Source organism: Trifolium pratense, linkage group LG1 (genome assembly GCF_020283565.1).
Source record: "Trifolium pratense cultivar HEN17-A07 linkage group LG1, ARS_RC_1.1, whole genome shotgun sequence".
NCBI lineage: Eukaryota > Viridiplantae > Streptophyta > Magnoliopsida > Fabales > Fabaceae > Trifolium > Trifolium pratense.
Window position 1 is genome coordinate 46,965,566 of NC_060059.1, and position 23,134 is coordinate 46,988,699.

Below are 23,134 nucleotides of genomic sequence, written 5' to 3' on the forward strand. Positions count from 1 at the left end.
ATTAGTTGGTCTTATCTCAATGATGGAACCTTCAAAGATTGATGAAGCTCTGAAGGATGATGCTTGGATTGTAGCAATGCAAGAAGAGCTGAATCAATTCCAAAGGAATGATGTATGGACTCTAGTGCCTAAACCTTCACACAAGAACATTATTGGAACAAAATGGGTATTCAGAAACAAGCTGAATGAACAAGGTGAAGTGGTAAGGAACAAGGCTAGATTGGTTGCACAAGGTTATAGTCAACAAGAGGGGATTGACTATACTGAAACCTTTGCACCAGTTGCTAGACTTGAAGCAATCAGGTTACTTCTATCTTATGCTGTTAATCATGGAATAACCTTATATCAAATGGATGTTAAAAGTGCCTTCTTAAATGGTTTTATTTCTGAAGAAGTGTATGTTAAGCAACCTCCTGGTTTTGAAGATATCTCAAACCCTGAACATGTTTTTAAACTGAAGAAATCACTGTATGGGCTGAAACAAGCTCCAAGAGCTTGGTATGACAGACTCAGTAATTTCCTTCTTGAAAAAGGTTTTGAAAAAGGAAAGGTTGATTGCACACTCTTTAGAAAAACAACCAAAGAAGACATTTTAATTATTCAAATTTATGTTGATGATATTATTTTTGGTTCAACTAATGCTGCTTTGTGCAAGAACTTTTCTAAGATAATGCAGGATGAATTCGAAATGAGCATGATGGGAGAGTTGAAGTTCTTTCTTGGAATTCAAATCAATCAGAAGAAGGAAGGAACTTATGTTCATCAATCAAAATACACTAAAGAACTTCTGAAGAAATTCAATTTAGATGACTGCAAGATAATGAATACTCCTATGCATCCAACTACCAACATGGGCAAGTCAGATGATGAAGGAAAGGTAGATCAAAAGATCTACAGAGGTATGATTGGTTCTTTACTCTATCTGACAGCCTCTAGACCAGATATTTTATTCAGTGTATGCTTATGTGCAAGATTCCAGTCAGATCCTAGAGAGTCTCATCTTACTGCTGTAAAGAGAATCTTTAGGTATCTGAAAGGAACAACTAATCTTGGACTTCTCTATAAGAAATCCAATGATTATGTGCTAAATGGATTCTGTGATGCTGACTATGCTGGAGATAAAATTGAAAGAAAATCCACGAGTGGCAATTGTCAATTTGTTGGTGAAAACCTTATCTCCTGGGCTAGTAAGAGACAAACTACTATAGCTTTGTCTACAGCAGAAGCAGAATACATTTCAGCAGCTAAGTGTTGCACACAACTACTCTGGTTAAAATATCAGTTAGAAGATTACCAGGTAAGCAGTAACAATATTCCTTTATATTGTGATAATACTGCAGCCATTCATTTATCTAAAAATCCTATTCTACACTCTAGAGCCAAACATATTGAAATTAAACACCATTTTATCAGAGATTATGTTCAGAGAGGCATTATAGATATTAAGTTTGTTGATACTGAAAATCAATGGGCTGACATATTTACTAAAGCCTTATCTGTTGAAAGATTTGATTTTATTAAGAAACATCTGAACATGTTTTCAATCTCTGAATGAAAATTTTTTTTTTGGCAGTTAAAGTGTAAGAGGTTATGTATATCAGAACTTATGATTCAGATCATCTGAAACACAAGCTCTGAAGTACTTAACTCTGATAGAGAATTTTAAATAACTCAGAGGCTCTGAACTATTTAAGTGGGAAACGTTTAGTATTCACTGCTGAACAGTTGTCCATTAAAATAGCGGTTACCGAGTAAATTTCTGCACGTGGTCTACGTGTGTCAGGTAGTGGGTGGTTAATGATGATTTTTGGTATTCAACTTTCTGTCAATTAGCGTAACTTCCCAAATTTGCTATTTTCGTGTTAACTGTGTGCATTTAAATAAAACTTACACAATACACTTGCACACTATTCACTTTCACAACCTACACTTTCATATTCTCTCTAAACCTCCAACAAACTTTCTTTCTCTCTCGTTAGTTTTCCAAACCTTACCCTAATCTCCAACAATGGCTGGTACTTCATCTTCTTCTTCAAAAAGGATTCCACCGTTCATATTCAAGAATCTTCAGATCGTTGGGAACGAGATGGAGTTTCCAGAATCTGAACTTACTTTTCTTTCAGAGAAGATGGTTGATTTCGACGGTCTACAAGCTAATGGGTTTGATGTTAAAAAGCACTTTACCACTCAAGGTTGGGATAAGTATTTCGACATGCTTAACGGTCCTATCTACCCAGATTTGTTGAAGAAATTCTGGATGAAAGCAAAGGTGTTTGATAAGCATGAAGCTAAGAAGGAAGAGCTTGCAGCAATAGAAAGAAATCCTAGTCTGAAGGGTAAAACTAGGAAGGAAATGGGTTTGCTGGATTATACAGGTGTACAGATTAGGTCAAATATCTGTGGGATGAACATGGCAATCTCGCCTATTCATTTCAATGCTCTTCTTGGTCTACCTAACTCTGGGATAGAGTTAGATGTGTTTGAAAAGGATACAAGATACAGGGATGATCTTCTGCATCTCATTTGCACAGATTTCTCTTTAAAAGGGAAAGTAAAGGGTCTGACTGATGAATGTAGAGTTCTCTTCAAGATCATCCTAGCAGCTATCAGTCCAAGGGTTGGTGGGACTGATACAATCTCCTGGACGCATCGTCATCTGCTGTATTTCCTTCTGACTGGAAAGAAGGTTAATCTCGGAGATTACTTCTTTGAAAGGATTTGTGAAGCCATCTTTGCAAGTAAATCTCAGAGGAAAACTACTATAGTTTATCCTAGGCTGTTGTCTGACCTTCTGCATCAAGGTCATGTTGTTCAGAACTTGAGGAAATTTCACCCTGAACTGGTTGAGAAGAGGTTCTATCCAGAAATTCTGAATGCTAATTTTCTGTCCAAGATGCGTTTGATTGCATCTAAGCCTGTTGCTCCCCCACAAGAATTCACTGTTAGGCTTGAGGATCGTCTGTATGTCCAAGGCTACCCAGTCATATCTGAAGCTGATGCTGAGCATGTAATTCAGGATTACTTGGAAGTGCTCAGACAAGAAGGATTTGTTGTTGATAGAAGTATGGTTCCTCCTGCTCCTGTCAATCTGTATAATCCTAAGAGGAAACCAAAAAGAAAGGCTGAAGCTCAAGATAATCTACCAAAGCCAGATCTTCTGGCTCAGAAGAAAGTTAAAGTTGAGCAATCTATGGCTGAGCAAAGAACTAAGAGGAAGCATGAAGAAACTTCAAACAAGGCTGCTGAGGGAGCTTCCAAAAAGCCTATGGTTGTTGAAGTTGAAAGTTCATCTGAGGAATCTACATCAGAAGATGAGACTGACTCTGATAAGGAGACTATTGCTGCTAGTTTGAGGAAAAGACCTGCTCCTACTCCTAAAGATAAAGGTAAATCTTCTACGTATGTCTTTAATGAAAATGAGATTGGATTAGGTTACACCAAACCTCTCAGAACCATTTTACCAACCTCTGATAATCCAACCTCTGATAACCCCCTATCTGAACTTGAAAAACATCTTAGCCCTGACCCTCTGAATAACCAAACTTTCACCCAAAAACCTTCATCTCCACCTAAACCTCAATCACCTCAACCTCAACCACAAAAAGAAACACCTATTCCATCACCTCAAACTGAACCTCAACCTGACATTCCACAATCTGAACCTCAACCAGATATTCTTGTCACTAAACCAACCTCTCCCACAAAACAATTATCTCCACCTCCTGAACCAACCTCTGAACAAATTGCTCCTGAACCAACTCCTGAACATAAATCTCCTGAACCATCTCCTGAACATGTTTACCCTGAATCAACTTCTGACATCTCATCACCTGAACCAACCCCTGAACCCCATCCTAACCCAAGTGCTGAACATGCTTCTCCTGAGCGTATTCATACTTGTGCTCCCAAGCCTTCAGAGGTAGAAGTTGTGACTATTGACAACCCTACTCCTGAAATACCTACTCTCTCTACCATTCCCAACCCTTCACCATCATCATCCAACACTTTTAGAAATCTATCCACTCAATTTCATGAAGACTTGCTTAGATTATCTACAATAAAGGACAGGTTCTTAGTTTGTCCTTCTGATGTGGATCTCGAAGTATCAAGCATTAAGGCAAGGATTTGCAATGCTTTGGATGTTGCTGCTGCAAAGGTTAAGGCTGTTATTGGTAAGCGGGATCTGGAAGGTATAAGCTTCATGAGGGACAGTCTTGCTAGGGCTGAGTTGAAAAGGTTAACATCTTTCAATCATGAAGAGCATGAGCGTGCTAAGCTTGTTGCTATAGCTGCTGCTGTGAGGCGTATGTCTGAATTCAAAGATTGCTGGGTTGATTCTACTCTTCTGCAACGTCTTGAGGATCAAAGGACTGAGACTGCACGTCTGGAAGAAGCTGCTGCTAGAGTTGCTGAGTTAGTAAATGAGCTTCATAATGAAGATACCACAGAAGAGGATGTACTGGATGTGCTTGCTTCTCAGGATCAAGAGGATGTGCTGATGATAGACTATCCAGAGGAAGGTGAACCCTCTGATAAAGGCAAGGCACCTTTGATTGAAGAACCAGAACCTGTGATTGAAGATCAAGCTCCTGCTATGGCGGATCAGTTGCAAATATTTCAAGAAGCCCTGAGGGAACAGCAAGAAGGTCTAGAACGTCAAAGAGCTGCTCAAGAGACATTGGAAACCAAGGTGGATGGTTTAGTTTCCAATGTGGGATCTTTGAATGACAAATTTGACCAACTCTTAGCCTTTCTTAAGAAACCCTAGGATTCTATGCACATTTTCTTCATATTTCTATGTCTTGCTTGCTTATTTTGTCATGTTTATTTCCTTGTTTATCTTCTGAACACTTTTTCTGGGTTATCTATTTCAAGTTTTTTGTTTATGTTTTGATTGATTACTTATTTTTTTACTTGATATCTACATTTTCTTGATAAATAAGAACACAAGAACACAAGATGCTTTTCAAAACGAAAATTTTTATTAATGATCTGATAATGTAGAGTACATTGGTAAAAAGAAAAAGAAAAAGACAACCTAATCCTAATCAGATGGATAAAACTCAGAAGAAATCTCTGATTTCTCCTCAGCATCCTCTGATGATATTTCAATGGGATCTGGGTTTTGCTCTTGTTCTTCTTCTTCTTGTTCCTCTTCTGGAACATAGCCAGCCAAGAACTCCACATAGTCAGCATCTTCTTCATTCTCCTCAGCTTCAGAGTCTGATGAGATGATTATTATCTCAGCATCTTGTGGTTTCTTGTCATCTTTTTTATCCTTCTCCTCGTCTTCGCGTTTTTCTTCGTTCTTCTTTCTCTTAAACTCTGCGATGCGTAAACTGAATCTTTTCATTATTCCTACTTTCTCTTGCTTCACTTGTTTACTCTTGTGTTTACGTGAAGAAGGCATGTTAACTTGTTCCTTTTATAAACCCTTGAGCGCGTTGGTTTTTGTTTTTGAAATTAATTCACCTTTGTAACAACCACTCTTTCTTCTTTGACTGTCTTGGTTTTATAACTTTGTTTTACTTTTTGATAATGACAAAAGGGGGAGTAGTTACGCATTAATTGATAAGTTCCAAAACTGAAACCACACCTTTTATCTCGCTTTTATCTGTTAAATTAAAAGTTGTTCCTTTTAAGTTTGTTTTACGTATTTCAATGCGGAGACTAAGTTAGTTGAAACTAAAATAAATTTCATAAGTAAGGATAAGTTAAGAGTGCAATTTTAACTTAGCCTTATGAGACTTAGGGGGAGAGCTTGCAAACCTCTCACTCTGAAGAAAAATATGAAACTTGTTTTATTTCTAACCATCTTAATCTTATACTAAATTAAATATCATGGATAAAACATAAAGTTCAGACTTTATGGAGTATCAATCTTAGGGGGAGCTTGCAAACCTCATAAACCTAAGAGAAATATGATAAGTTAATTTAACAACAATTGTCAATTAATACTTATGTTTGTCATCATCAAAAAGGGGGAGATTGTTGGAACAAAATTGATTTAAAAATGTTTGCCCCTAAATCTATAAAGGTTTTGATGATAACAAAGTATTAATTAACAATTGGAAGGACTAAAAATTTATTTTAAGTGCGCAGATATAAGCATCATTTAAGTCCTGAGTGAAGTTCAGAGGATGTGAATTCAGAAGTTCACAAGCGCTCAGAAGATGTTGGACTTCAGAAGATTCAACGTTCAGAGGATGAAGACTTCAGAACTTCTTGTCTGTCTAAGCTTCATCAACCTCTGAAGATCTCTTTGATAGCTGTGAAAGATTCCTTTCACCAGTCAACTCTTCTACCAATGGAGAAAAGGACCTTTCAAGCCTGATCAGTTCAGCTACCTCTGTTTTGTCTGTCCTAACCTGAGAACGTGGGTCTTCAGTTTTGTTAGCTGAATAAGGAAAGTCCACTCTGCAGTAGTCAAAGTAACTGAAACTCTTTCTTAGTTTTGGATACAACCAAACTGCATCAAGACAGACTGCTTGAAGACAAAAGGTTATCAACTCCAACGGCTCCTTTTGCAACGTCTCTTTTCTAGTGGTATATATACTAGAAGATTCAGCTACAACAAAAATATACTATTATCAAGATTTGAACGTGCGCTGAACAAACTCTGAACTCTGTGATATACAAGCTCTGAACCTTTCTCAAGTGTTTTTGCACTTTAGTCAAATACTCTGTAATATTTGTATTTGCTCTCTTTAGGTTCATCTAAGAGCATTTGTATATTTTTATATACTTTACTATTTACTTGTGAAACTTAAGCTTGTGTGCTTAAGTGAGGAACTTAAGCTTGTGTGCTTAAGTGTGAAGTCTTAAGCTTGTGTGCTTGAGCATTGTTGAGAAGTCTCTTGCTTGTGTGCTTGAGCAGGTGTAATCTTGTGTGATTATAGTGAACTCCCTTGGAAGTGCAAGGGGACTGGACTACTCTCGTTTTGTGAGAGGAACCAGTATAAACTGCTTGTGTGTGATCTCTCTCTCTCTCTTGTTATTATTTGTGTTATTTATCCGCTGCGAACGTAGTTGAGTTAAGAACTTGAAAAAGTTTTAACTTAGCTAAAACACAATTCAACCCCCCCTTCTTGTGTTTTCACACCTTCAAGGTCGGGTAGTGGACGAGATTATTGCAACCCCTCTTATTAGCTCGGTTAAAGAGGATAATATGGTTTGGGAGGAGGAAATGAATGGATGTTATTCAGTTAAATCTGGTTACAATCTAGCCATGAGATGTATTCTTCGAAGTGATAGGCACCATGTAGAAGGCAGTTGGAATGATATTTGGAAAGCTCAATCTCCTCACAAAACGCGTCACTTAGGTATCGTTTGGCCCGACTTTTTTATGGTCTAAAAGCTACTTTAAAATAAAGTTCAAAATAAGTGCTTTAAAAATAAAGTTAAAGTTGTTTGGTGATTTAATTTTTAAAAAACTTAAAATAAACTCCAATTTAATTTTTTTGATGAAATATTTTATAAAAGTTATGAAAATATATTAAAAGTCATTATAAATAAAATAATTTAAAAATATAATAAACAAATATTAACATTTTTGTGCGTCTATATATAGCATTTTAACTAATAATGTTTTATAAAATCTACCGTTCGATTAGAAGTATATATTATTTAGATCATCTATATAAATTTTTACATAAATTTAAAATAATTTGATACGTTATTAATATTCATAAAAATTAAAAATGTTCAATAAAGATGTATAAATCTTTAATTTTAATGGTTTTTTTTTAAATTTTTTTTTATGGGTATCAATAACATATAAAATAGTTTTAAATTTGTGTAAAATTTTAAATAAATAATTTAAATGATATAAACTTTAAATCTATCGCAAATTTTATAAATTTATATTTGTTAAAATATTATTACGCGACATAATATTATTGGTGTAATTTTTATGTATCCACGTACATATGTAGTTATTGAAATGAAATGAATGATTATTTTATTTTTTAATTGACCAGTGGTATACACCTTTATTATGACAGTAAAAATTAATAATAGTGAATTTTTCAAAATAATAATAGTGCACATGATAAGGGTGGTGCATATATATACATGAATATCACTTATATGAATGATTTACGATGCATATATATTAATGAATAATATAGAAATGATGGGTGATGCACCGATGCATAAATATAATACACACGATGATATCAATTAAATATGAATGATTTGCCTTCCCTGGGATTCGAAGACGGTGGTTAGCGAAAAGCTAATTTGCCTTAAAAAAAGTTCCATATATTAACTTTGATAAAAGTTGATTATTGATATATTTTACACATAAAAATTAAGTTACTTTTTTTTATCAAGTACTTTTAAAAAATATTGTTTGGCCCGACTTCTACTTTTATAGAAAAAAAAGTCAGAAATAAGTTCGGCCAAACGGTACCTTACTATGGAGGGTGTGTAGGGGGTGTCTGCCGACGTGAGTTCGCTTGAGACAACGTTATGTAGAATGTGAACTAGTTTGTCCTGTGTGCAATGTTGAGGTCGAAGATGATATTCATGTGTTTTTTGGATGCGTAGCAACTCGAGAATGTTGGTCGGTCGCCGGCCTGTCACAGTTGCTGCATAATGCAACTTACCAGCATGGGACTGTCGCAGACAGGGTATTTCGAATGTGTAGAAACGAGGACAGTGCATTGATACGACGTGTTGCATCGTTATTTTGGTGCATTTGACATAATCGAAACGATAATATCTGGTATGACAATATTCAGTCCCCGAGCCAAGTTGGAAACATGGCGTTCGTCGTATGGAATGAGTGGTTTACTGTCTACCAACTGCAACATCATAACGTTGTTCCTGTTGAGGACCCTAGGCCGGTTCGGTGGGAGATTTGAGATTATTCCCTTATATATTAAACATTTATTAGTTAATATCATTAACTAATAAATTAAGTTTCCATAGATTTGAGATTATTCCCTTATATAATAAACATTTATTAGTTAATGATATGAATTAAGTTTGTTTGGTTAAAAAAAAAAACTAAGATATTACCCCGATAGTTCATGATCACATATTTGATGTGATATACACGTAGAGAACAAACATTCCACTAATTAGCAAGTAATTATGTTATCTCGTTCGCAATGAGGGGATACTGATATACTTTTTATCCTCGATTCAAATTTACAACAATGTGTTTTTGAGGTATCATTAATTATCTTTCTTATGTAATAAAATTTGTGAGTTAGATGTGGTGTCCATAGATTCAATGCTTTAATCCTGACCAAAAAATAAATAAAATTCATTATTTTAAAAAAGTGAAGTTTTTTTTTTACATGAAAAGTGTAGGTTGAATTACATATAAGTGAATCCATAGATTCAATGCTTTAATCCTGAACAAAAAAAATAAAAATCAATGCTTTAATTTGGTTAAAATGTGGTGTCTTGATCGCTTGTATGATTGTTGTTAACTTAATATACATATACATGGATGATCTCTTGCTCCCCTCATGCTCTAACAATATGACCTCTCACGATTTTTCCCTTTGTAACAAAAAAAAAAAAAATCAATGTACTACTACTAATTAAACGCTAAAAATACTATTTTCTAGTTGAGTCTTGGTTTGGTTTGCATGTAATAAGGCTCCAAACAAAGGATTTATGAGAGAAAACATGAGAGAATAATTGGAGAGGACGCAAATCCCCAAACAATCAGCACGTACACATCATTTTTTTTAAGTGTAAACTGGGTATCTTCTGTGCACAACTACAAAGACTAATCTCTCGAGTCTTGTGGGACTCAAATGAGTGGCAAACTCTCACTAAAAGTTTTAACAATGCTGCATTGCCCAAGCCAGAGATCAAACCCAGAACATTGGTTAAGTTAGAAGAGACTCGCGTCATCTCATCTAAGTGTTTTTGGGTGCGTACACATCACATTTTAATTTTCTTTTTTTTTGTTGATAAAAAGAGGGCTAACGCCCTATATTATTTATGTAATATGTAAAGACATTTCCATAAAAAAACATAAAGCACCAAATTAATTAACAAAATACTAATTCAATTTTTTAATTTAAGAAATTAAAATTTAAAAAAAGTACGTACAGTTTGTAACAGTAATATTTTGGTACACTGTGCTTGTTAATTGACAGCTAAAAGACTCTGCAATAGCATTGAATTTCATTTACTTTTTACTCAACCACCCAACTACATCTTCTCCTTTTAAAAAGGAGAATCCTCTTCGTTATTTTAGTATACTTTTGAGTGAGAGGGAAAAAATAGGTTAAGAGAAAAATGAGGTTCATTTTAGTGGTTTTGGCTCTTGCTGTGGTTGCAACAAATGCAAGGAATGTGCCAGTTGGAGAAGTTGGTTTGAAGGATGAAAAGAATTACATTGGTGGGATCGGTAGTTTTGGAGGAATTGGCAACAATGGACTTCCTTTTGGAGGTGTAGGCATCGGCGGTGCTGGTGATGCTGGTGGTGGTGGTGGACTCCCCGGACTTGGTGGTGGTGGTGGACTTGGTGGTGGTGGTGGAGGACTAGGTGGTGCCGGTGGACTTGGTGGTGGTGGTGGCGGCTTCGGTGGACTCCCTGGATTTGGTGGTGCAGGTGGACTCCCCGGACTTGGAGGTGCTGGTGGTGGTGGTGTCTTTCCTCAGCCTTAAGTTATAAGTTAATTAGTTACCAGGGAGTTTACTTTTTCTTAAGAAAATAAAAAAAAAAAGTTTATGTTGGGTTTGTTATCGCAATGTTTCATTTTAGTGGTTTTATTAAGATTAGATTTTTCATCTAGAGAAAGTGTGTTATAGCTAGTACCCGACTAGTTTGTTTTCTAATGATGTGTTCTTTTCTTTCTAATGTAAGGGAGATACATTTCATGATTTCCAAGTTTATTAGTTAAAGTTGAAAATTTAAGCATATGAAATATTATATTTTGTGATATGTGCATGCTTTTCTCTAGAACTCTTTATTTTTGTCTAAATGTCATTATGTGAGGAGAAAAAAAACAAGTAGGATAGAACCAGAGAAAGAATAGAAGAAAGCAACCTTGTACGTGATTTTTATTTTATTTTTGTTGTACGTGAACTTTTACAGGGAAATATATAAAAGAGAAACATCTTTTTTAAACATTGAGACACTTTATAAAGTTGAAGTTCACGTTAAATAGCAAAATGAAAAGTTAAAATTTGTTTATTTATTTTTCTTTTATTCCTTTGAAAAATTAACCGAAACTTGAAGTTCATATATGCGCCTTTTATATTTAAATACAACTTGAACTTGCAGTAATTTGTTTGCCTCATGTGAAGCATCCAAATCAACAAATTAAATATATATATATATATATATATATATATATATATATATATAGTGGCGGAGCTAGCCCGAAAAATTGGGGTGGGCCGCTACAAATATAAATCGAATATGCAAAAGAAATTACTAAAAAAAAGACATATCATATTGAGAGTCTGTCTAGTATGGATATCTCAAAAATAGTCAAAAGGTGGACCATTAACATGTTTATTAAATAAATTTTAAAAATATATTATGAAATATATTTTATGTCAAATGTGTAAACTTCATACTTTTTAATTAGTTTTTGTATTTATGTTTATAATATTATATGCATCTCTCTAACAAAAATTTAAATTTTTTTAACAAAAGATTGATCAAACATGAATTTTTATGCACAAACTCTATTTTAAATAAAAATTTGAGTACTTTTTTCTCCAAAAAAATATACTTGAATATTTCGACAAAATAAATTACACATTTTAAGACATCTATAAATTATTAAACAATAAAACATTAGAAGGGATGCTTAAAAAAATAAATTAAGAAGTATATTTGAATCATTTGAATTCTGGGACGTAAACATAGCGGGGGTTTAAACCCCCGCAAAATGCAAACCTGTTAAAGAATCCTGGATTGTATGTTTTGAAACCCCCGCAAAACAAAATATAACAAACTACACAGACTATTTAGCGGGGGCTTGTAACCGCCGCTAAATAGTATAACTATGAAAAAAAATTAAAAATTCTGGGGCGGGCCATGGCCCTGTCCAGCCCATGAAGGGCTCCGCCCCTGGCTTCAACGAATACAAATTTTACAAAATCCACCGTTGGATTGAAAGTTTATATCATATAGATCATTCATGTTCAATTCTATAAAAATCTAAAATCATTTGATATGTTATTGAGATTGATCAAGCTTTACGGTATTCAATAAAAACACATAAAGCGTTAATCTTGATCGGTCTCAATAACATATCAAACGATTTTAGATTTTTGTAAAATTGAACATGGACGGTCTAAATGATATAAACTTTCAATTCAACGGTGGATTTTGTAAAATTTGTATTCGTTGAAGCGTTATTGAGCGGTGTAACATTACTCAAATGTTACACCGGTGTAATTTGATCCCTCCCCATATATATATATATATATGAATAATGCTAGCAACACACTCTTTAACAAACACACTCTCTTTTATTGGTTGAAATTCACATGGGTCCCATAAAAAAATATGTACCCATATAATTTTTATGGGACCCATATAAATTCTAACAAATAGAAGAGAGTGTGTTTGTTAAAGAGTGTGTTGCTAGCACTCCTCATATACTCCCTCCGTCCCAAAATATAAGCAAAAGTGGGTCAAATAAACTTGATGTATTTGGTTAAAGATTTGGACCAAATACACCTACTTTTGTTGACCAACTTTTGCTTATATTTTGGGACGGAGTAGTATATATATATATATATATATATATATATATATATATATATATATATATATATATATATATATATATATATATATATATATATATATGGGGAGGGATCAAATTACACCGGTGTAACATTTGAGTAATGTTACACCGCTCAATAACGCTTCAACGAATACAAATTTTACAAAATCCACCGTTGGATTGAAAGCTTATATCGTATAGATCATCCATGTTAAATTTTACAAAATTCTAAAATCGTTTGATATGTTTTTTAGATAGATCAAAATTAATGGTTTATGCGTTTTTATTGAATACCGTTAATCTTGATCTATCTAAAAAACATATCAAACGATTTTAGAATTTTGTAAAATTTAACATGGATGATCTATACGATATAAACTTTCAATCCGACGGTCGATTTTGTAAAATTTGTATTCGTTAAAGCGTTATTGAGCGGTGTAACATTACTCAAATGTTACACCGGTGTAATTTGATCCCTCCCCTATATATATATATATATATATATATATATATATATATATATATATATATATATATATATATATATGGCGGATTCTATTGTGAAGAATAGGGGTGGACAAAACCCGCAAAACCAGCCCAGCCCACTTGAAACCGAAAAAAAAAACTGATTTGGGTCGGATTTGGGCGGTTTTTTGAGCCCGCGGGTCTGTTTCACGGTTTCAAGTGAGTTCATGTGGTCGGGTCCGGTTCAATAAATGGGATCCACGGATACCCGAACCGACCCGTACTACTTAGTTTTTATTTTTATTTTAATTATTTATGTTATTGTTTTGTAACTTATACGCGTATGTACTTAACAACACATCTTCCTCTCCAATCTCAAACCCTAGCAGTGCACAGCGCCGCATCTAGAGAGACAAGAGTGAAGATCTGAAACTCCGATCCACCACCGTCTTCGCACACTCAGCCACCATCTTCAAAGAAGGTACGATTACCAGCCTTTCTTTCTTTGTGTTTTATGTCTTTATTCAATGGTTTTCTTTGCAATAAGATGTATCACACCTTTTCTTTCCAAGAGATGTATCTGTCTGTGTTCTTCATTCTTTTTCATCCTTCTCAATCTTCTATATTTCGCCATTCTCATTCTTCTTCACTGGATTTTTAGAATTTTTGATTTAGGGTTTGTTATTCAAAGTTGTTATTATTTTCTGTAGTTTTTAAAATCATCACAACTTGTTATTCAAACTTAAAATTCTTTGTTTTTTAACTTATCTATGTTATTGGATTTATTTATGATATATTTCCTTGAACATTTGTGGTTGGTTTTATCTATGTATCTAGTTTTATCTAGTTTAGGTATTGTAGTTTTTATTACTTTGTTTCCCTGACTGAGAGTTTTTATTATCCTGTTTTTGAAAGGTAATAACAATGTTTATTTGTTTGTTGCTTTTTTAATTTCAGTCTAGTATTATTTGTTTTCTATTTGTTCCTTATTATTACAAGGTTAGTTCTTTAATGATTTTCATAGATGATTCTCAGTTTATTGTGCTTTCTTCTGTTTTTGATCCATTGTTACCATGTTAATTTGCTCTTTTTTAATTCATCAGATGTTTTTTTGTTTCCTGCTACCCCTTGCTTTTCTGCTATGTCTGTTGTTATTTGGCTACATGTGTTTGTTAGCCTTGTTTGTTTTACTGTTCTGTTTTTTTTTTTTTTTTTGTTGTAACTATAAGCTCTCAAATCATGCCTTATGATTTGGTGAGTAGTTTCAATAAAATCTTTTTTGCTGCTAAAAAACAAAATATATCAGATGTTTTTTTATTCCTCTGTTTCCCTCTTTTTACACCTATCTTGTTTATTATCATTAGTTGATGTCATTTGATTAAGAATTTTTTAAAGAAAACACATGTAATTAGTTTCTTTCTTCTTTTTTTTTTGTTTTAGTTTTGATTGTAAGCATGTTTTGAAACATGTTTTTCTTTTTATGTTGATAGATGGCGCAAAGAGCTAGGATCTTGCAAGGAACCCCGACTGGGAGCACACAAGGTTATATCAATATTTAAAAACACATTATGTTTCTTTTTCTATAAATTTATAGTTTACAAATCTAAAACATTTAATTTATTATAATTGTTTCAGAATCTGCTGAACCACAATCACAAAGTCAAATATTCAATATGGATGAGTGTAGAAAAGTCATTACACATTTTGTTCTCAGTAATGAAAATGCATTTAGATGTGTAGGAAGTGAGGGGTTTAGACAATGGGGTAGACAGTTACAACCACAATTCACTGCCCCTTCACGGAGGACTATTGCTAAGGATTGTTATAAACTTTATTTGACTGAAAAACTGAAGCTCAAGACATTTTTCAAAACTAATTGCACTAGTGTAGCCTTAACCACAGATTGTTGGACATCACCTCAAAAACTTAGTTACTTGGTCATTACTGTCTTCTTCACTAACAATGATGGGAATGATCAAAAACGAATCATTAGTTTCACTTTAATTCTAGGTGACAAAGAGGACTTAGAGGACTCAATTGCAAGAAAAGTTGAAGAGGTATTGAGGGAATGGGGAATAGGAAATGTGTCAAGGGTTTCATCTGAGAGCACATTTAGCAAGGGTGGTAGTGTTCTAAACACATGTTGGAGTTCATTGAGCCCACGTTTGGTAGAGGCTTTGATATGTACTCAAAGTTGGTTGAATCTCTCGGTTGGAGTTAGTACAAGTGGGGCGTCTCGGTCTGGTACTGCTGGTGAAGCACTTCCAGCAGCTGGACCTTCTGTTTGATTCCCTTTTATGGTACACAAATCAATTTTTTGTCTATCTCTTTCTCTTATTTTATGTATTTCATTAATTTTTATTTATATATACTAATTTAATTTAATTACTTGTAGGGATGCATTTTTTTGATATTTTGGAGTCACATATGACTCAAACATCACATGCCACTCTTTTGAACCTCACATTTTGGAATGTAGCCTGCTTGTGAGCTTGGCTCCATGTGATTTCGAACGCTGATAAATGCTTAGCTGCCTAGTGAAATATGATGAAGATTAGTAAATGGTAAGTTTGATGGGTTAATTTTTTTTTTGGATCAATGTGAATATTAAGTTATTGAAATATGTAAAAAAATTGTGTGTCTAAAAGATCACATCACACCTTCATGAAGCTGCAACAATTACATTTGATGTCTAGGAACTTCTAATGACTAGAAATACTAACAAATAGCCTAGGATGTTGTAAAGTCAAGGAATAGTAAAAATACACTGACTCTTAATAGAAGTCATAAACAAGTAAAACTAAAAATAGGTAAGCAAGTACTACATATATCAATTACGGATCAGTTTCCCTCAACTTGTGCAAAGTAGAAGCTAACTAAATCAAAGTTTTAATTTAAACTACCAAATCTAGCAGTTGCAAAGTAGAAGCTAACTAAATGGCAGCAAGAACAGAGGAACTACTGCTTACTTTGGAACGTTGATAAATTGTAACTTTACACATTGTGGAGTCCCTTGGGGATGAGGATATTAGTCTTTTAATATTGGTCTGCCCAACGTTCCTAATTTTCATGGTTTGATGGGTTAATTTGACATTCCTTTATAAATTAATTATATATTTTGGTTTATTAGTTAAGTTTGAAAAAAAATTATTGCATAGATAACTAATATATATTGCTTCACTTTCACTTGTGCAGCAACAACGTTCTTTTACATGTGTTGAGCATCAGCTGCTTGCATTGCTACTGCTTCTAAAGCATTGTAAAATCCATTTATTTGTTAATTTGGATGAGGTTATGTTGATAATATTTGGCTGTGTTGTTTAGCTGCGCATTGGACTTTAGCCAGCTTTATAACTATTATATATATATATATATATGTATTTAGGCTGTGTGAAATTGTTGTGTCAGACTGCTCGATCTGAAAATTCATCATGTTGATGGTTTATGCCTTAATGGTTGTAATCTATGTTTATAAACAGCTCGTTACTTTATGTAAACTGTAAAGCCCCCTGGCCTTGGACCTAATATGGCTTAATTATGACTTGCTTTGTATGTGCTGGGTTGACTTTGGTAATATGGTTGTCATATTGATGAATGTGATATTTACTTTATGTTATGTTTATAATTTATGTTGTGATCATATATTAAAAAAATGTCTATTTTGGTTGTACTGTTCAAAATTGGGCTGTTACAAAAAAAAAACTTGAAAATAGGCCCATTAAACAAAAAAAAAACCAATTAAACAAAAAAAATAATAAAAAATCAATTGGGCTGCAATTGGCCCAAACCGTATAAAACCATCCGTCTGACCCGCAACCCGCTTAAACCCAACCCGCCCAAACCGTTAATGGATTTTGAGTTGATATGGGCCAGAGGTTTCCACCCGCGGATTGGGCCGGATTGAGGTTTTGGGCCCATACCGACCCAACCCGGCCCGTTGTCCACCCCTAGTGAAGAAGTGTAATAGGTCTTTTTGTCAAAAAAAAAAAGTGTAATAGGTCTTGCATCGTGCACAAGGACATTTTGCCATTAGATTAACGATCCCACCACATTTAACAATACACCCTACATACCAAATTTTTATCATCTTCTTCCAAACCAATATTGTTCACCACTAGCTACCTTCAACCTCCGTGCACATGTGCTTCTTCCAACGTACAGTAAATCAACCTCTATTATCAATCCATCGAAACAAATGTAAAAAAAGTTCTAGATTTCACAAAAATAAATTAAATTAATAAAACCATAAATGGGAGTTGTCGGTAATTGATTGTTGCCTACAAAGACGAAGATCCAGTCCTAACCATCACCGACGATTGAATCCTTTGCGTCTTGGGAGAGATTGACGACTAAGGCACCGGCGCCGCAGGAAAACCGGTGGCTTTTGCTTTAGGGGCTATGATTCAGGAGCGGCGAGGGTAAAATGATAACGGCCTGAATCTCGATTGTCATCGCGTGCGACCTCCCTCTATGTGTTGCCTACGGTGGCCGGGGTCCTTCCACGCTGCTCGTCATGACGTCACGATGAAGTGTGGGAGAGAGAAACAAAGAGACGCAGGGAAGAAGAAAAGAATAGAGTAAAAATATGATGTAGAACATCCATGATAGTTTGATGTGGACCTTCAAAATCTAATGGTTGAAACTAGTCTTTCACCGTGCAAGATACGTAAGACTTATGCACCCTAGACAAAGCATATATATATATATATGGGGGCTGCTAATTTAGACCCAGTTGGGTCTAAATTAGCAAGGTGCACCTTTTGAGTTGGACAAAAATACCCTTTCTTTTTTAAAAAAAAAAAAAAAAAAAACATATTGGCGCTGATCCAGTGTCGCCCGCCTACCGCAGGACCACCGTTACAGACCGTTGATTTCCATCAGACGGCCAAGAGATGATCTCATCATGGCTGTCGGATCAATCAGACAGTCCAGATCATCCTTCTCCATGATAAGCCAGCGCGTGCACCACACTAGATCTGCGCCTGGAGAGAGAAAATTTCATTTTAAAAAAGCAGGACACGTGTCAACTGCTGGGTGGTTGGCGTGTTTTTATTTCATTTAATACTTTAAACTCAATTATTTCGTTGTAAATTAATTTTTTATTTTTTTATTTTTATACCAAAATTCATAATTTTTTTTTGTCTACAAAAAGAGACTTGGTTCATTTGATTTGGACACAAAAAAAAAAACTCAATTTTTCACTACCTTTAATTATCTTTATATAATACTGTGAAACCATTTAGCTGGTAGAATGGTTTCACAGTATAACTCTCTGAAACCATTTTAATGGTAGAATGGTTTCAGTGAGTAATTTCTTAATTGTTTGCTTCTGAAACCATTCTGAAACCATTTAGCTGGTACAATGGTTTCAGAGCGTTGTACTTTGAAACCATTTCACTGATAGAATGGTTTCAGGGGAGTTGATTTTTAATTGTTTGCTTCTGAAACCATTTTACTGCTAGAATGGTTTCACAGTATAACTCTCTGAAACCATTCTTCCAGCTAAATGGTTTCAGAAGCAAACAATAGTTTTTAATTACCGTTTTATCTCATTTAATTAACGAAAAATAGTTTCAGGTCTCAAAAAATTTCATAAAATATACCAAAAGTTCCAGAATATTATCTAATATTTTATTAGAAACAAATAAAAACACAATTTTATTATTTGTTAAATGGTTTTAAATAAACAGCGGAATTTGTGAAAATAATTTCATGACTTGAACTAGGGAGAGTGAGGTACACAAGAGGGTTCTAAATAATTCATAGTACTTTACATAAAATTTTGGAAATTTTTTATGGAATTATAATATTTTTAATTACCTTTTTACTCATTTAATTAACTAAAAATAGTTTCGAGTCTCCAAAAATTTCATACAATATACCAAAATTTCCAGAATATTATCTACTATTTTATTATGAAAAAATAAAAAAAAAAATAGAGCCTCCCTGAGGCCGCACGCGCCCCCACGCGCCGCCGGTGAGAGTGGGCGTGGGCGACGAGCACTGTTCATCGTCCCTCCCACCCGTTTTATGCAGAAACGGGTCGTGCGACCCGGTTTTTGACCCGGTTCGATCTCCCTCAATACTCAACGAAACTCGACGTTCCTTATATGGATTTTGATCGTTTTTCAATTTTACAAAGGTTTCCGGTATTAGTTTTTGAAATCGGCGTTCGATTCGCACGTAAAATGAGGTCGAAATTTGGAAGAAATTTAAAAAATGTAATAGTTGTTCTATTGTTTCAAAAAAAAAAAAAAAGGGTATTTTTATGATGCAAATTACATACATGCCCCAGTTGCTCTATTGTTTCAAAAAAAAAAAAAAAGGTATTTTTGTCCAACTCAAAAGGTGCACCTTGCTAACTTAGACCTAACTAGGGTCTAAGTTAGAAAACTCCTATATATATATAGCAGCAACATTATCTTCAAGGTACGACATTGTTAGAAAAATTAATGTACATATATGGACATAAATTAAGGTACGAGGTATGTACCCGATACTGATACGTATTCAGTACTGATATTCTCTCTCAAATAGAGTACTCTTGCAACGTGCATCATAGATTAAATGGAGTTTATATATAAGTAATAATGACAAAGTAGTCTTGTTCAAAAAAATAATGACAAAGTAGTGTTCCATAGTGATGTAATGTAAGGAAAGTTTAAGGAAAATTTTATAAATAAAAGAGGTGAGGATTATTCTATCTTTTTTATAATTTGAGGTATTTATCCATTAATCAATGAGAACAAGTCATATGCAAATTGTAATCCAAAAGATAGTTACAAGTTAGTTGTGTGTATCACATAAAAATCCACTAACGTGACTAGTTTTCATTTGTTGATGGATAAATATCCTCAAATTATGAATGAGTATATTAGAGAAAACCCGAGAGTTTTTATCCCGAATGTATCACCAATGGTGCTGATTGGCTATTATAATCCCTTGCCCACGTGTTTTTCGCTAAAAAATAAAAATGGAAGTGGAACAATTTTTATTTATTTGTTTACAATGAGCCGAGAATCGAACTCAGAACATATAACATACTACTCAAACTTCTCACCACTAGCTCAAACATAATAACTTGAAGTAGAACAGTTTAACTTGTCTTTTAAATGCACCATCAGCTTCTTGAAATTTCACAAAGAAATTCTTCGCTTACTTGTTTTATTTTATTGTTAACGCTTTATTTTTAGGAGAAGAAGTCTAAGGTCGGATATCAAATTTTTTTTAAAAATAATAATAATTCGAATTCCAATAAATAAAAGTAATGTTATTTTATCTATTAAGAATTTTTTTTCTCACGTAAATCGAATCCGGATAGCGAAAAGTTGGAAGAAGAAATTTCAAATATAATGGTCCCTTTTGTGAAAAACATCTCTGATGGCTGATCTTCATTTAATTCTTCAGCCGATATAATTTTCCCCTGCAAGTTAAGTTGAACGAAACATTTTTATTTTATATTTTTCACCATTAGTCTAATCTGGTTCGGGGGTCAGTAACATCAAGTCACCCTCCTCTCGATCACAATTGTGGGGATCAAATTGTGATCCTCCTTATCAAGTTCAACGTCAATCACCAGTGAACCAACTAACGATTGGTTAAACAGTTTTTTTAGTCTAAGAAAAGTTGAATAAAACATGGGTCATGCTAAACAGTGGCCCCGGGGCACTTGTTAAGCATACCAAAAAAGAAAATAAAAAATAAAATTTATATTGAATAAACAACTTTTTATACTTTTGAGACATTAAATACACACATTTTGAGATAGAATTTTTATTTTATTATGTTTAACCAGTGCCCTTGAGCATTATTTAGCATTTTCCATAAAACATTTGCTCACTATATAATGTATGGAAGTTGGAGAGTACTTCCTCATTCTCTTTCTCACCATCTAAAATACACTTTATGCCTCTATTCTCAGGCTCAGTCTACCGTGCATGACCTTGAGATAGGTCATGTATGGTGCATGACTTGTTCTGCCCATTAGATTAAATATGGTACATGATATTATGATGCATCATCAACACTGTATTTTTTTCACTCTTTTTTTTACTGTAACTTATTTTTTTATTCTATTACTTGAATCAATATCACATACAGTGTGATTCACATTTTTTCCCGATTCATTACCTTAAATACATAGCCAAATAATTCCTCGATGATTAGAGTGACTACATACGTGTTTATAAATATATAATTAATGGATTTTTTTTACTAAATAATTAATGGACTTATAGTATACTTTCTTGATCAATTTGTCTCGTAAGCTAATTCTTTGTCACAATTTTGTTTGTTTTTATTTTTAAAAAATAATATTAGTATGTTTTTTTGTAAAAAGTAAAAAAATTCTTCACCATTAAACGATTTCTTTAAAAAAAAAAAGTAAAAAAATAACTAAAAAAAAATGGAAAAAGAATATAGTGCTGATGGTGCATCGTAATATCATGTATCATATTTAATCTAATGGACAAAACAAGTCATGCACCATACATGACCTATCAAGGTCATGCACAGTAGACTGAGCCTGAGAATAGAGGCATAAAGTGTATTTTAGATGGTGAGAAAGAGAATGAGGAAGTACTCTCCAACTTCCATACATTATATAGTGAGCAAATGTTTTATGGAAAATTCTTTCCCATTTTCATCCCACCTACATGGACATATCACCAATAACAAAAATACCAATTTCAATTATTTTCAATCAAACTAGTTGTAAAAAAAAAATTTAATGTTTAATCATAAAACAAAGAAAAATTAAGACATTATTGTTAGTCTTTTGTGACAACAATAAATATTAAACAAAATTTATACACATTATATAGTATGAAAGTATAAATAAACATAATAAATAAAGTACTTGAATGTATCCGTATAAATGTTATTTTAATAAAATGTTCGATAATGGAGTCTTCACGGCATGGAGAATAAAATTTTGTCATCATCTCAAATCTCTTCCGGGATGAGTTTTTTTCCCATCCTCATCCTTGCAGGAAAATTTTTCCGTCTTCGAACTCCCAAACAGTTCCACAGAAATCCCGTACCTCTAAATATAATTGACATTCCTACATGGAAACATAAAAGTCTAATAGTAACTAATTTGTTATAGGTGTTTGATTCGGAAAACATTTTTTTAAAAAATATTACAAACATAATTGCACACATTTTAATAGGTTAATGTTAGCATTTGTGGCCATGGTCACGACGGTACAAATTTGATTATTTTTCTGCAGCAACCAAACTGTCATTATTTCCAATTACTTTTATATATACGAGTACTCATCAATAATTAATCTACTTCTTCAGTCCCAAATTATAAGGAAAAAAATAAAAATCACATTTATTGAGAAAAAGTAAAACATGATAATTTGAAATATATTTTTGTGGATTTTTCTTGGAATAAGTTGCATGGGAAGATATAAAAGCAATTCTTATGGGTTGTTGTTTATTGAGGAAATGAGAGAGAAAAAATTAAATGCAATTTGCATTTAATTTTATGAGATTAATGAAAAAAACGTTCTTGAAAATAATACTTCTCTTATAATTTGGGACAAAATAATACTCTCTCCATCCCAAATTATAAGGGAAAATTGGTCAAATAAAGTTGATGTATTTGGTTAAGAATTTGGACTAAATACATCAATTTTAGTTGACCAATTTTCCCTTATATTTTGGGACGGATGGAGTAAGGTTTTTTCCCTTATAATTTGGGGCGGAAAGTGTATTTACTAGTACATGTTATTGTTGAACGGCATTGATGAAACTCCTAGAAACTATGTGGGTAAAATTATGGGAGGATTAATGTATTTACCACGTAATATAAACTAAATATATTACGTTTTGTTAATTAACATGTATATATCTCTTATAAAAAATTGGAGAGAGTATTAATTTTTTTTATTTTTTTTACCACTAGTATTTGGTCTACTAGACTGTCTAATTTTGTTCGAGAT

General features: G+C 33.5%; 2 protein-coding genes across 3 annotated transcripts; both read left to right on the forward strand.

Moving 5' to 3' along the window:
* Positions 1-10,211: 10,211 nt before the first annotated feature.
* Positions 10,212-10,915, forward strand: LOC123905229 (glycine-rich protein 23-like). 2 transcript variants are annotated; one of them, XM_045954860.1, is made up of 2 exons: positions 10,213-10,534; positions 10,604-10,915. In XM_045954860.1, the coding sequence occupies exons 1-2, from the start codon at positions 10,267-10,269 to the stop codon at positions 10,636-10,638; spliced, it is 303 nt and encodes a 100-aa protein (XP_045810816.1). In that variant the 5' UTR covers positions 10,213-10,266; the 3' UTR covers positions 10,639-10,915. The 2 variants fall into 2 exon arrangements, with proteins under 2 accessions (XP_045810809.1, XP_045810816.1); XM_045954853.1 differs by having other exon boundaries at positions 10,212-10,915.
* Positions 10,916-13,506: 2,591 nt separating this feature from the next.
* Positions 13,507-16,809, forward strand: LOC123905242 (zinc finger BED domain-containing protein DAYSLEEPER-like). Its single transcript, XM_045954865.1, has 5 exons — positions 13,507-13,665; positions 14,675-14,726; positions 14,820-15,484; positions 15,580-15,748; positions 16,380-16,809. Exons 2-3 carry the CDS (start codon positions 14,675-14,677, stop codon positions 15,470-15,472), a joined length of 705 nt encoding a protein of 234 aa, XP_045810821.1. The 5' UTR covers positions 13,507-13,665; the 3' UTR covers positions 15,473-15,484; positions 15,580-15,748; positions 16,380-16,809.
* Positions 16,810-23,134: the final 6,325 nt, after the last annotated feature.

What these genes read in the sequence shown, in the direction of transcription:
- LOC123905229 (XM_045954853.1), top strand. Translation starts at nt 10,267, where the DNA reads ATGAGGTTCATTTTAGTGGTTTTGGCTCTTGCTGTGGTTGCAACAAAT.
- LOC123905242 (XM_045954865.1), top strand. Translation starts at nt 14,675, where the DNA reads ATGGCGCAAAGAGCTAGGATCTTGCAAGGAACCCCGACTGGGAGCACA. An exon ending in CCCGACTGGGAGCACACAAG is followed by an intron (nt 14,727 to 14,819) that starts GTTATATCAATA and finishes TAATTGTTTCAG; the next exon opens with AATCTGCTGAACCACAATCA.